Raw genomic sequence first — 15,359 nt, forward strand, 5'->3', positions numbered from 1 at the left:
GGTGAGCGTGTTGAGGCAAGCCATAAAATACATTTGAAGAGAATCTGCGAAACTCTCAAGCTTGCAATTTGGCATGAATGGCGCATACGTGCAAATAACGTACCCAGTGAATTCAATTTATATCCATTGATACCGAAATATCGTTAGAGTTGGCCTATAAGAGCGTTGGCTTGTGCACAGTTGACACTTGCAGCACGTTGCTCAACAACCAAGAAGTAACAACTGTGACAGTGGTTAATTAACACTCATCCTGAGGATACATGTGAGTTCTTTTCTAGCATCCTTCTTGGTTTCTTTAGCAGCACACCTCCAGTGTTGAGCTGTGACAGTTGTTCAGCACTCGTCCTGTGTACTTTCTTTTCCTGCGTTCTTTGTGCTTGAGCGGCGAGTTGCATGTCTGGGGTTGCTTGCCTTTCGTATGACATTCTAATTTCTAGCCATCACATTCACTGCTTAGGACCATGTGCGCTCACACCGCATTAATGCTTCAGAAATCGAGAGTTTGACAGGTCGACACACCTATCTAAATTTAGGAGGTTGCGATATCGATACGAGAGTGCACTGCTAACGAAATCTAAGGATTTTCAAGGATGGCAAAAAACTCCAGGACTTTCAAGGGCCTTGAAAATGCATTTTTCAAAATCAAGGTCTTTTAAGGATTTCACAGACTTGTACGAACCCTGTTTTATTGAAACAACTTTTTTGAGAGGGGGAAGAATTATAACGAATGAACAAACTTCGTAGGATAAATTTGTGTGGGTGCGAAATTTTCGGGTAATATTGAAATGTTCATACGGACGTCCAAGAAAGAAAGATGACGACAAGAAGGCAAGCCAGCGGCAGGTGGCACGTACGGCAGTCGCACGAGAGAAAAAAAGAGGGAAAAGAAGCGCGTGTGGAATGCGTAGAGAGCCAAGCAAGACATAGCCAAAGGTCATGCCGGACCAAGGCACTGGTCTTGGAGGTTTCGTGGCTGTGCTTGCAGAGGGCCTGGAGCAAGCCTGGTGGTCCTGACGGGTCCTGACGGGCCTGATGGGTTCTTGATCACCGCCAACACCTGGGACAGCTGAAAGCCTTCTACAAATGTGAGGCCTGACAGAGGCCTTGTCTCCTGCTGAGACCGCACGCAAGACGTGCCACTTGCGTGCCTGAGCTCGCTACCGACAAGGGTTGTTGCTGCGCGTGGACTGTCGCCTCAAGATGCTGGTTCAACAAGCAGAGAGCTTCCGTTGTTTCACACAGACTGGACGCTTTGCGTTATTGGGACTTTCAATTTAGTTTAAGTGTGTTCTTTCTGTGCTTGTTTTGCGGTAGTCTAACGAGTCCCTTGTTGTGATAAATGTTCTTTGAAATCTTCTCCTGCGTCATCTCTTATATTGTACGCTTGATTGACCACGCACAGGCAAATGTGATGAACCATCCCTGTCGTTACAGAATAGTATGTGTCTCATATTGCAAATAAAAATGGGCATATTTGACATGGGCCAACCAATCTGCACAGTATTTCCAAAAATTGAAGCAAGGCATGTGCAACTGTCATTCTCTTTATAAAAAAGTTCAGAGGAATTAAAAGCAACTTTGAATAGTAGCAGACTTTGACTATCAGTAAAATGCATGTGTTAACCTGTAAAGCAAGCTTCGTTTAAAAATTACTACTGATGAGGAATAAGTTGCTGCTTTTATTTGCGGCTCGATTTCTCGAGACACATTCTGCTTTGCCTATTTGACCAGCAGTTTAAGGATGAGTTTTCTATCGCATTAAAGACTTCGCGTTCTTTACCGAAGCCGTTTGTCTATTCAAAGTGGTGCAGAAAACAGCAGGAGCCATGAAACGACAACTTTCACAGCAACCGAGGCAAGCATTTGTCTCTTCAGAGGATACAAGCTCATATAACAAGCTTTTAAACTTGAAAAATGATCAATCGATTTGAGGCCAATACAGTATTCACTCGCACAATTTGCGCACCCCTAAAATTTTGCCAGCTTTACTAAACAAAAGATATTTCACATAATTTGTGCTCCTCGACATGCCCGAGCCAGCTCGCCAGCTCCCGCATAAACTTTGGACCTTTAGATGCTATGAACAGCCACGCCGAGCGCATGCCTCGCCAAGCAAGCAAGCAAAAAAGTGCCAAGTTCCTTCTGCCGAGGACTCCACCAAACCCAGAATACCGTACCTAAACACCCAAATCTGTGGACGGCTCCCCAAAACTGCTCGATCGTTTTCCTCGCTATCCATCTCTACCACAGGGAGGGTGCATGCTCATGTCACGGCATGGGAAATTTTCTGCATAGGAGGCATGCCAGGACCTGTCGTGCCAATCGTTTCCGTCCTTCTCGGCGTCCGCTTTTAAACACACGCTTGGCTGATCTCAAAGTTTAGGTTTCGCCATAGAGTTTCATACAGTAATACCCAGAGAGCAATCTGGCACTGTGATCGTGTACCCCCAATGAGAATTATGCGAAGTACAGGGTTCGGATTGGATTGTGTTCGCTAGCTAACTGTCTACAGATAATTTTTTTACAGTGTCAGTTTCGTTCTTTGCGCAGCGTGGGTAGTGGGGTGCGGGGCAAAGCACTGAAGCAGTGCCTTGGTTGTTCAAAAAGACTGAAGACCAGTAGGTGTTTTGATCTGCTGTAACGTTCGAGCCTTACAGGTTGTATTTGACAATTTAAGCGAAGTGTCGTCCACTCACCACGGCGCGTACACATAGCCTGCGATGCCAGTGGAGGATATTGCATTGAGTTAATGTTTTCCAAAAGCCCATGTTGCAAAAACTCGTTTGTATCGACTTAGAACGACGATGAAACAAAGTAGACGCACCGTCAAGGCTCCTTTAACTCGACTTCAGAACAAAACGAGAAGGGCATTGGGGGCAGACCCATTGGACAGACGCACCTGGCATCGCGGCACACAAAACATTAAGTGTTTTTCACTTAATACTGTTCTGTTATTTACATAAATAGATCATGTGTACTTTCAAGAAAAACAAACAAAATTTTTTATTTTGAAGTGTTGTCAAAAATATTTCATTATATCTTGATGCCAAATCTAAAATGCAATGACAAAGCAATGCAAACCCTAGTGGTTAAATTTTTCCAGGTTTCATTTCTACCTCCTGGTCACGAAAACTTTTAGCAATAAAATTTACGTATAAAAGAAAGAAGTAAGTTTGAATTAAATATACCTTCATATCACTTTGTTTTACACTCGGCAAAGAAGGGTCTCGAATCTCATAAACGTGATCCATCCGGCACAGATTTGAAGCCAGTACTTCCCATAATGCTCATGGGGTAAAGCGTCGCTAAAGGAGTTCGTGTAGACACTAGCACCAGATTTCCCTTTGGGTATTATTGCATGAAACTAAAGGTTTCGCCATGCGTGCATCCCGTTTTTACTGTTCCTTTGCGATAGGTTACAATAATTAAATATGTGGCGAAATTCAAGCTCGCTGCTATAAAGACTGCCAAATAAAACGGAAACTGTGCCATAGCCAAGCACTTCAGTGTGAGCGCTTCACATGAAGTTTTTCAACCTGTGATGATCTATACAATCGGTGCGGGAAGAAGCAGAAAAGTGCACACTTGCTATTCAAGTTCCCTGCAGTTGAAGAAGGCACTTTCAACTAGTATGTGCGAACGCTTAGGTGTTCCGGTATCACCATGTTGAAGAACCTAGTGTCTCCCAGCATTGTAGAGAAAAGATTAAAAAATAAATGTGGCATTTGAACACGCTCAATGGAACTAAAGATGATGCACTTTGGGAAAGCAGTGAATGCGGCCGCAGCGATTATTCCTAATAGGACCTCTCAATCAGCAATTCTGCCTAGACTGCACGTGATCAGATCTGCCTGTTTCTGTTAAATAATCAACTACACTTCAATTATGCTTCAATTATTTTCTTTTTTTTTTTTCAATGTATATATTGCTCGTGACTTCTTTGTGTAATATATGCACCGCCTTCTCGGAGCACAAAAAACGCAAAAACTGCGCAGATTATGGGAGTAAATACAGTATGTTTATTCATTCTTGAAGTGGGGCTTTATGGCAGAGCACATTTTTCCTCATATGTATTCACAGTGCAGCACGCCTTCACTGTAACCCCCTCTACAGTTAAGAGAAGGTGTACTAATACACACATATTTTTTTCATTCTGAATATGTCAAAATTTCCAGCACTTCAATTTAAATTGATTTGAACTCTAATATTGTAATATTAACTGGAATATTCGAAGTGCTCGTATATTAGTACAAGCCTAGTTTTCACACTTGAACACTATGGTCCTCAAGCATCAGCTGCTAATCAAGCTGACAGCAACTGCGTGCCCCAATCGTAGTTTCTGTCACAGCCTGGTTTATTGGCATGTTTCTTGGTTGCTCTACCACGTACACAGCCGAGATTCTCACCATGCCGTAGAGCAGGTCCAGAGCCCTGAGGCGGATAGACTCGTCCTTGTCGTCAAGACACTGCAGCACCAAGTCTTTGTGGGCTTGGACACTCCTGGGGTGCGTCTTCAGTATCTTGGACATGGCCAGCAGCCCCAGGTATTTCACTGAACCGTGAAACAGATGCAGGTCAGCCGGTACAACTCGGCGTCTCATCCTCAGCACACTTAAGCTCTTAAAGAGACCATGGTATATAATTCTTTATCATAACCTAATCCTTGTGCATTCACAAGCAAGTTGAGTGCTTCATTTTTAATTGAACATTATTACAAACAAGCAACCAGCCTGAGAGTTCAGCAACACTGGCACACTCGTGACTTGTTTCGCAGCAAGCAGTGGAAGCATCTGCATTCCGGCAAACAATATTGCTTTTTTGCCAGCTAGGTCGAGATGCTTCAGCTTGGCACTGAAACTTGCAGTGACTGAAACTTTGGCAAAAGATGGGGGTTCGCTCCTTGCTGCAGATTGTAACGCACCAAGAGAGGGGCTTACAGCCTGCAACTTACAGGGCCTGTTTTGCACTGAAATATTTTTTATAGCCCACTTTTCAGATAGGTCAAGGCATAATAGGCCCTCTACTTCTAGTTTTCACTGGAAAGCATTAATTGTCACATCACAAAATGACCCCTTTTACCGTCTTGTTAACTAGGCCCCAACATGCACTTCTCGAACACAACTGCCCTTGACTATTGTGAGTGTTGGCAACAAGAGCTCGATAAAGCTCTGTGGTACCTGTTGCTTCCAGCTGTACAAGGCTAACTTTCCTCAAAACAAGCCAGCTACATTGGACAGCATTCATAATTGTGCTGCGGGCATACACATAAGAAAGAAAACAGCTGTCATGAAAACTGCACAGATGTCAACCCTTCGTGTCCCCCGACCAAACAAGTCGCACTTTTTTTTTTTTGTATACACAATTACAGTAGATACGAAAGTTGGAATAAACCAAAAAACCTGGAAAACTTAGCTTGATATCTACAAGAAAAGTGTCCCCAAGCGTGGATGCTGGGATCACCACTTACGCAAGGCTATCATCGTTGTTCATTGCACATGGAAACTTTACTTGCTGACTGCTCCGTTTCAAGGCATTAGTCCAAATAACCATTCAAGTACTTGCCATAATCAATGCCTTTCTCAGTTCAAAGTAGAAGTATTTTAAATAAAACAACGAGCTAAAGTCACCCCTTTTCTTATACAGTCGAGCCTGCTTGTTATAATGAACCTGAGCCTGACGCAGCATCCGTTCGCTGTTTCTGAAGTTCGTAGTAAATGAAAAACAGCTTTTAAAAAGTTGCGAGTGAAAACGCAAAAACTTTGCCCAAAAAAGTCCGTGATGCCCGTGTTTCGAAGAGCAGAAGCGATAAGGGCAGTCTCCAGTTTATTTCAAATGGCAGCGTGCTCTTCGCTCCAAAGTTTTGTCGTTCTCCCAATCCGATTCCTCCAAATCGCTCTTGCCGCTCACTTAATTCACACAGCCCTAATTCGCGCACGGTTCCGCGTTGTCGGCATCATCATCGGCCTTAATTAAACCATCGCAACAGATGTCCCACCCGCTCTGCGAGGTCAAAGTCGACTACGCGCTGCCACAAATTGCTGCCGAAGTGGTCCTGTTCGGAAGCTTCAGGCTCGGCATCGGGCCCGACGTCGATGAAGTTCGCCTCGTGAAAACATTTTCGCGTGCATGTAGTCGTCAAGGCGCCAAAAAATATTCACCATCTCCACAGCTGAATAATGGAACGCCCGAAGCAGCACGTTGGCTGCCAAATGGTCAACAGCTATGAGTAAGCGCTCCGCAACGCGGCACATAATGCGTGGATTATGCCCAAGCCAAGCGTTCACACTTTCAACATTTTGTTGAGCAGCAGGAAAAAGAGTGCGAAACCTCCCGTCTGCCTTCCTGACTACACACACACACCTGGGGCGAGCAAGACGCGCACATGCAACACACACGCCACAACACGTGGTACAGTTCTGGGTCGGTTTCTAGTCAGAAAACAAAACTTTTGAATTCGAGTCAGCATGGCTGGCATCGCGGAGCGGTGAAGACGGGCGAAAGAGTTGTGTCAAGAGAGAAGAGCCGATTTGCGGGAGAAGGGCAAGGAGTTGCGATAGAGTAAAGAGAGGGGAGAATACGGTGGAAAGGCGACCTCGAAAACCAAAACACGCAGGAAGGAGGCAAATCGGGCCACTTGCTTGAAAAGTCCATGTGCAACTCCCAAGTAGAAAAAAAAATTGAAAGAGTGCCTGCGCGCACAGAGGTCTAAGGACGGTTTCTTGGATGGCGGCGCGCGGCAATGTTCAAAGAATTGGCGGCCGTGGTCAAAGAATCGATTTGTTGTGCCGGTGGGTTTGCGTGGCCTCACTAACTTCTATATTTCGCAATTTGTTCTGTGCAAATTTGTCCGTTTGTCCGCTTCTGCACGCATGCAGAGGGCATGCTGAGCCGAGCGCAAAGTGAGCGAGAACAGGTCCTAAACACAAAAAGAATCGCGAATTATCAGAGTAGGTGGGGAAGCTTACGCGCGCGCACTAGAATGATACAATAAGACAATATGCAGATGATTAGATACAGACGATGCTGGCAAATGGTCTGGTCACTCCAGGCCGGCGATGTCAACAACAGTACCAGCAATCAAAAACAGGGGAGATGGCCGACCGGTCTTCGAAAGATGGGTGGCAGTGTGAAAACACGGGCCGCGTCACGGGATGCGAGGTGCTCAGAGTAGCGAGGGGACAAAGGACTGAAGGGTGGGAAACAAAGAGCGGTCAGGGAGAGCGGCAACTAGAGGGGCGTGGAGGCAGGGTTGGCGTTTAACAATAAGAATCTTGTGGGCACCTTGCTGATCCATGGTCGAAAGTGGTTTTCCAAGAAGTCGGCAGAGCGCCAACTTCGTTCGCTGTAACCGATAGGCGGTGCTCAGGGACGTTCGTTGCAAGTGCGATTTTGTGTCATTGAAACAATGTTTATTTTCACTGTAACGCGGATATTGTTCATTTTATGCAATAGTTCGTTTTAAGTGGGGCCGTTATATGTGGCCTAGCCGACAGTGTGCCACCGTCTGGCAACACGTGGCTTGCATGTGCATGAGAAGCCAGACACGGCTATATAAACATCCAAGTTTAATAGCAGGCTTTTTTTTTTTCTGTCATCTTTGTGTCCATGATTTGTTTCCGATCTGTTCCGAGTTTTCGCTCCGCTTGATGCTGCGTTTGAATTCTGGTGTGTTCTTTTTTTCCTTTCACTGAATATGAAAAACGGTACGAGGAGGGAGTTCTCCGCAGTGTTTGAACTAAATGTTGTTGAGTTTGTGGAAGTGAACTGCAACATGGCTGCTCAGCACCACTTGTAAAAGCGTGCGTTATTGGAGAGTGCAGAAAGGAAACCTGCAGATGTGCAATTCATGAAAAATTTTACGTGGACAAAGCACGCTTCAGCCGCAGTTGGAGGATACACTAGCAAACTTTGTGCAGGAAGTATGCGCGCGCTCGCTGGCAGTGACCGTGGGTACCATTCGCAAGAAAGTCGGACTCTCTGAGGAAAAATACGGTATGTAAATATGTACGATGCACCATTAAAATTGAAGTCGCCATCGTTTATATTGAATCCAATACATCGCTTCTCATAGTTAAGGCACGAGGTGAGGAGTGTGCTCTTAGTTGTAAATGCCATCGCAAGGCCATTGCAACTCACAGCTCTCCCGATGTGCCCTTCAACCTTTGAGCTTGCATGCACTTTAAAAATCCCTGTCACTCTAGTATTAGCACAACCACGCAGATGGCACTACAAGTTGAGGCGCACGGTGGTTTCTTTAAAGTGGGCCCTGAAAAACATCGATCAGTGTCATAAAAAAAAGGGACACTAAAGGCAACTATTATTTCTATGTTGATTGCTGGAAAAGTGGTCAAGAAACGTCGTAGTGCTACTTTTGTGCCAAGGAAGTGCTTATTTTCAATTGAAAACATGTTTTAATGGTCCGCATTGCAATAGCACACTTCAAATTACTGCGTGAGAGCGGTCTTTTAGACGTTACATTATCACCTGAATAGTTGTATTCACAGTTTATCACCACAACCACGTTTACACGGGGATTATATGTGGATCAATATACACCAATTTGTTAATTTCAAAAACATTAAAATTTTCAATATTTTTTGAAAATTGTAAAATTTATTCGAATTTTCGAAGAGATCGAATATTTGCAAAGGCCTACACTACGGGAAGAAGTTAGCATCACAAGCTTACAGTTTTGATCGGAGTCTTCTATCAATATTCGGAGTTTCTGGACGCAGAGCTGGAAAAAAAAAAGCCACAGTGAGTACACAGAAATGCTGCAGGAAGTATTATTAAGGCACTGGCTATTGCTATTCGCATCAAATGTCGAATCCAGAAAGTGGCAGCATGTAGGCATACATGTGACAAAACATAGAAGACCACAACTGACACACAACCATTGAGACGGCAATGAATATCTCATCAAAGTATGCTAAGGTTGAGGCTTAGGCTACTTGGTTCATGCTTGCAACAGGAAAAAGCAGCTCCAAATTCTGACTGGACACAAGACAAAGAAGGCACGACAAGTGACGACTTACAAATAGTTTTATTTTGGGACATGGCACATATATGCCTTGACAGTCGAAAATTAGAATGGAAACTAACATGATTTGGTGCCTCCTATCTCTCGTTGATATGTATCACCGCTGAGCACCACAAACATGTGCTATATTCATGACTTATGGGTCAAAAAATCTATTCTTTATGTGATATGTGTAGATATAGTAATATGCATACAAAAGTGATCGCACCATATAACCATAGGCGATTTGCATATTATATATATATATATATATATATATATATATATATATATATATATATATATATATATATATATATATATATATATATATATATACAGTCCTACTAAATATTTCCTAGCGGCACACTTTTTTCCTTTCACTGTGCTAGTAGATATATTCTTTGAATTCTGCATTATAGATTACCGGAGGTTTTTCCGCCTCCTCCAGGACCACCAAACTCTAGTTGCTGGGATGTTCAAGCACACTTTTTTCCGATCGCTTAGAAAAACTGGAGCCCTCCGATGGAGAGGGGACCTGTTGCCAGGATTCTTCTGGCAGATGACAAGGCAGCAGCAGTTGGTTGTTGTACAGGTACCCTTTTTTGCAGTTTCATGACAAGTACACTGGAAGGTTCGGAAATAATCAAGAACCTGCATCACTCCTTAATGCCCAAGTACCTAGGTCGATTTCGACTACTCCATTTATGATATGCTTATTTGTCTTCAGGATGTCACTTTCTTGAAAGTGAACATTGTCCACCTTGTGCGTCTTTCCCAAAATTTCCCGTGCGTCTTTCTTACATCTTCAGTAACAGCGGGTTGGACAGCAAAGAGAAGTGGCATTTCTTAGGGCTTTTCCTGTACCCACTGGTGCGCCCGGGCACAAAACAGATCGTTATGATGTACGGAAGGTCTGGGCTACGGCCCACGCGATAGCAGCAACAGTAGAATTAACCTCGTGAGAAGTACACACGTGCTCGGTGTGTCCACACGTAGTCAATGCTTAGATCATGCCTGGAATGTCAACAATCGGAGAGCTTCCTAAGTCGTAGATGTCCGAGTGTCTTCGTGACTGTAGCCGTCGAATTGTCTTCAGAAGACTGGACGCATACAACGTGTACAAAAATTGATGAGACATGCACACAGAAAAAAAAAGTGCGACCAAACACTGCCACAGAACACACGAAACTGCAGCTACAGTGAAGCCAGTGGAATGCAGCTGGTTACTTGGCACTAAGTTAGACTGCAGCGCCCCCACATTCCCTTGGAGCAAATCGCGCTTGCCTCGAAAGAAGTTCGGAAACTCAAAAAAGTATCTATAAACAATGGTTAAACCGACGTTTGATCCCCCGTTGCCGACCTGGCCTAGCTGAAAGGAGACAGCCTTTCACAACGCAATTACATACTTTTGAAACTTCACAAGGTCCTCTTTGTAGCTATTTGGTAGCTTCTGCGAAATCGACATACGCAGACTTACGAGAACCCAGCGCGGCGCGTGAAGAGAGACACCCAATGCTTGCTCACTTTGAAATCCTCCGGCTGAATGCCATTGTCCCATGCAATCTCCCTTGCTTTCGCTTGTAGCAGCAGATCGATCTTAACAGCGAGATGTGCACCTCGCTGCTGTCGCACAAAATCTGCGAGTTCTCGCGCCATGTCAGAAAACGCTCTATTTTTTCGGTTCACGGAAACTTTTTTGTTGACCTCTTTACGCAAAAAGGGTGTCCTTCTGCTTCCACTAACCGCGAATACTTCGCTCGTTGACTTTGAACTACCACTCCACGGCACAGTTGCCGATTGTTTCGGCAGTAGCGATAACTTTCCTTTTAAAGCAGGCGAGTACTGCCTGCACAGTGCTAATATGGCGTAAAATCACAGGAGCAAAATCGTGGCCATCGTTAAGGGCGCCAAGTTGAAGCAAAGGCCACTGACCACTGTTGCACATATGGGTCTGTAGAACTAACGCCTGCTATCCTCGCTAACACTACTTAGCACCTAGCGCAGAAGTGCGCAAACACCTGAAGATGATAATAGCACCGCACTATGCCGAAGTCAAAACTGAATTGGCCGAAAATTCTTGGAACCGCATATAGTACGAGGGCGAAATATGGTACCCTCAAATCTAGAAAAGTACCCTGGCCTATATGCGGGCTTTTACAGTATGTGCCTACACAGTCGAGCCCAGATATAACGGCCACACTTAAAATTAGCTTTCACTTAAAACAAACAATATCCCGATGATCATGTAAATATACAATGTTTCAATGGCACAAAATCGCACTCGCAACGAATGTCTCCAAGCGCCGCCGATCGGTTACAGCGAACAGAGTCGGCGCTCTGCCGACTTCCGGTAAACAACTTTCGACCACCAATCAGGCATCGGCGAGGTGGCAATAGATTCCTATTGTTAAACGGCGACTCTGCCTCCGCGCCCTTCTAGTTGCCGCTCTCCCCAACCGCTTTTTGTTACGCACCTCTCCGTCCTCTGTCCCCCCGCTCCTGTGAGTACCCCGCATCACCAGACGCGGCCCGTATTTTCACACTGCCACCAATCTTTCAAAGACCGGTCGGCCATCTCCTTTGTTTTTGATCGCCAGTACTGTCGTCGACGTCGCCGGTCTGGAGTGACCAGACCATTTGCCAACATCGTCTGTATCCAATCGTCTACGTCTTGTCCTATCGTATCGGTCTAGTGCACGCGTGTACGCTACTCCACCCACTCTGATAACTCGGGATTCCTTTCGTGTTTAGGACCTGCTCTCGCTCACTTAGCACTCGGCTTCCACTAAAAAAAAAAAAAAAACACTAAAAAGAACGTCGAAAGTGTGGCCACTTGGCTTGGGCGTAATCGGCACGTTAGGAGTCGCGTCGTGGAGTGGCACCTAACCACCTGGCAGCCAACTTGCCGCTTCAAGCGTCCCATTGTTCAGCTGTGGAGAGAGTGAATATTTCGTGGGCGGCAGTGACAGTTACATGCGCGCCAAACTCATTTCGCGAGACCAACTTCGTCTACATACAGGCCCGATGCCAATCCTGAAGCTTTTGAACAGGACCACTGCGGCGGTGATTTTTGGCAGCGCGTTGTCGACCCTGACATGGGAGAGTGGGTGGGTGTATCTGTTGTGATGGTTTAATTACGGCTATGATAATGCCGACACTACAGAACCGTGCACGGATTAGGGCACTGTGAATGAACTACACGTCAAGAGCGATTTGAAGGAATCGGATTGCGAGAACAAAGAAACTTTGGAGCCAGTGCCTCATGCAGCTTACGCCACGGGCCTCGGCGAAGAACATGCTGGCCTTTAAAATAAACTCGAGACCGCCCTTATCGCTTCTTCCCTTCGAAATACATCCATCACGAACTTTTGGGAGCAAAAAATTTCGTGTTCTCATTCGCAACTTTTTTAAAAGCAGTGTTTCATTTACTATAAACTTCGGGATACAGTGAATGGATGCCACGTCAGGCTCAGGTTAGTTATAAGAGGGCTCGACTGCATATCAAAAAATACAACCAGTTATAAGTCGGCACTGATTTCGTATTTTTTTCATTTTGTGTCCTGTCAGAACTTTGCGCTGTTTTTTCCCTGCTTTAACCCTATCAGTCACGGTTTATGCAATTGTACACGTCAACTTAGGAGGTGTGTCATGCACCATTTGTTTCTGAAAATGGCCTGAATTTACGAGTGGACACTTCTGCAGGCTTCCTCAGTGGAGCACTTGCAGCCATCTAACTTCATTATGCTGTGTATTGCTGCATAGGTTCACTTTGCTAGAGACACTAGCATGTGTTAGGGGTGCAATGTTCTAGGACCGATGTCAAGACTTAAGAGCACTTTTTTTTCTGTCAAAACAAATGCAACCGAAAAACAGGTTGTGCATGTATTTCAGGCCTACTATAGCTTACTAAAGCGTGTTGTTCAGCTAGTTGTTGGGCTTTAATGCCGAACTGTTTCCAATAGATCAGTCATGTATTGAACACGATGGAGTGTTTCTTTTGAGAGTAGTGCAGGCATCTCAGTTGATAGCTTTGTTCCTTTGAACTTTTGTTCCTTACGATGATCAGTATTATATCCATTGTCAAGGTATCTGCATTCGGTCATGCATTGTGCAAATTTTATCTAGTTTGTCTTTAGCTGTTATTGATAAAGAGTTGGCTTTGATTCTTGACAATGCCCCAGTGCCACATGTGTTTAGATATGTTGATTTTTTAGTGATCTTAGAATCTAACCCTTCTGTGCAGTGGATAATAATGTTATTTTGTTTCGGCAACATGATAAAGGGCTTTCTTTTATGCATGCACTGCCTTTAGATGACAAATTGCAGTTTGAAATTTAACCTTGATGCTATTGGAGCCACACACTTGCTGGACCTACTGCCCTCGCTCTCGTAAAGAACTTTTACCCTACGACTCGGCGCATGCAAAACTTGCTAAGAGGGCAGGAGCATGAATGTGCCTTGAATCTACATTGATGCAGTGCTAACAAAATGAAGGAAAGTTTTTATCACCAGATGTAGAAGCTAAATTAAGCCGGATGCTCTGTTATAGTAGCGGAAACCTTCCTTCAGATATAGAAAACAAAGCCGCCGGTGAATAAAAGACCTCAGGTCGTGTGGTATATGCACAAAGTTTCGCACAACTTAAAAAATATGGCGAACAGGTACAAAGTACCTATTGTTTTTTTTTTTTTTTTTCAGCCCCATAGAAGCTGGCAGGCCTCCGTCCATGCATTGCAGTACTGCAAAAGCTGACCCTTTGAGATACAAAAACATGCAAGGCAGTTTGTACCTTGCGCGGTGTGCGTTGTTCACGAAATTCTACTTTTATGTAGCAAATTTTATATCGGCCTGACCGGACGCCGCATTAATGACAGGGCAAAGGAGCATGTGCTTTCAATTAAAAATAAGATCAGTGCCCACGCACAGTAAATCTTGCATGTATGACCTTACAAACATTCACATACTTGGAGAACGAAAGCACTGTGGCACGTAAACTTTTGGAGGCGTATTTTATGGATGAAAGGCGAGATATGTGTATAAGTGACACTTTTTTCAGCCTGCGTAAATATGAAGCACAATTTCTTTCTTTTGCTTTTATGATGTCTCCAACCTGTAATTGTTCACCCATGTTCTATGCAACTGTGACTGCGCCTGTATGCACTTAAAAAGGAGCTTCTTTTTCTTTCAAATAAAGTTAGTTGTAAGTTGACACCCTATCCTGTCCCCCTCCTCCCTTTCTGTTTTGTTGTCAATGTGGTTTGCATCTTTAATATTTCTGCAGCCTAACAGCATTCTTTCAGGACTGAAGCTGACTGATTGCAGAAAAACTGTATATTAAATTACACATTATTCAAGATCAATTAGTGAAAGTCAAACAATAAGTTTTAAATGGAAAATGTGTGGTGCAGCACAGGGACCAAAGAAAATAACATTGGTGCACACTCACAACTGAAAGTTTAAAGATAAGGCAACACATATATAGCTTACAGATTAAGAGCATGATAGTTTTTCTTCCCTAAAAAAATAGAATGACTATCCCCGTTAGACCAAAAGATCACGAAGGTGAGTGCACCTAAATAAAAAACTCCTCCCCCATTTTTGTTGTTATTTTCTTGAACTTTTTTCATTTAGACACATGAACGCCTTCATGATTCTTTTTCTTTAGTAATTTATTTTTTAGGAGAGAAAAACTGCACAACTGGTGATGCCTTTTCAACAAACTTCATTTTGCGAGTGTGCGCCTGGTTATTCTTCTCTATATTAGTTTCTGTTCTGTACTGCACCTCACTTTTGCGTTTAAAATGAATCACTACAAACAAACCCAAATGGCTGTTTTGCGACAATCACACAAAACAACCCATTCCTTGATTTTCTCTCTTGGAATGAAATTTGCAAAAAGTGCACCATAATACAAGACTGAAGGAGATATTATCAAAGTAAAACCAATGCAAACGTACCTGTATTGACGCAGAGTGGTTTGGCATTCCTGAGGATATAGAAATCAAGACTGTAAGCGTGGCAAAAAGAATAAAAAAAAAAACCAGAGGGGTAGGAAGAACATGCAAGGAAGGATCCCCAAGAAGATGAAACGGGAGATGGGGGTGATCCGGTGGTGGTGGGTGTGGCCATGAGACAAGAGGAAAACAAGAGAACAGGAAAGCACATTAGCAAAACTTGACACAACATCACACACATGCACAGCACAGCTCTAAGTCATCACGCATAGATAACGAACAGTACCATTCACCAATTAAATGTGGCCACTGGTTTACAACTTTTTCTCTCATTTGTTAATCAATATTAATCAGACTTATTGAGTTTTTGTAAATATGTGTGA

The 15,359-nt window shown here is 43.9% G+C and overlaps 1 protein-coding gene across 1 annotated transcript in view; it reads right to left on the reverse strand.

The window, feature by feature from the left end:
- Positions 1–15,359, reverse strand: part of g (adaptor-related protein complex 3, delta 1 subunit-like garnet) — a 330,226-nt gene that overhangs the window by 228,657 nt on the left and 86,210 nt on the right. Inside the window, exons 10-12 of the mRNA XM_075875995.1 lie at positions 14,980–15,029; positions 8,689–8,737; positions 4,407–4,552 (exon numbers count right to left, since the gene is read on the reverse strand). Of these exons, the coding sequence (XP_075732110.1) occupies positions 4,407–4,552; positions 8,689–8,737; positions 14,980–15,029 (245 nt within the window). The remainder of the gene's footprint in view (positions 1–4,406; positions 4,553–8,688; positions 8,738–14,979; positions 15,030–15,359) is intronic.

This window comes from Rhipicephalus microplus, chromosome 10 (assembly GCF_043290135.1).
Source record: "Rhipicephalus microplus isolate Deutch F79 chromosome 10, USDA_Rmic, whole genome shotgun sequence".
Lineage (NCBI taxonomy): Eukaryota > Metazoa > Arthropoda > Arachnida > Ixodida > Ixodidae > Rhipicephalus > Rhipicephalus microplus.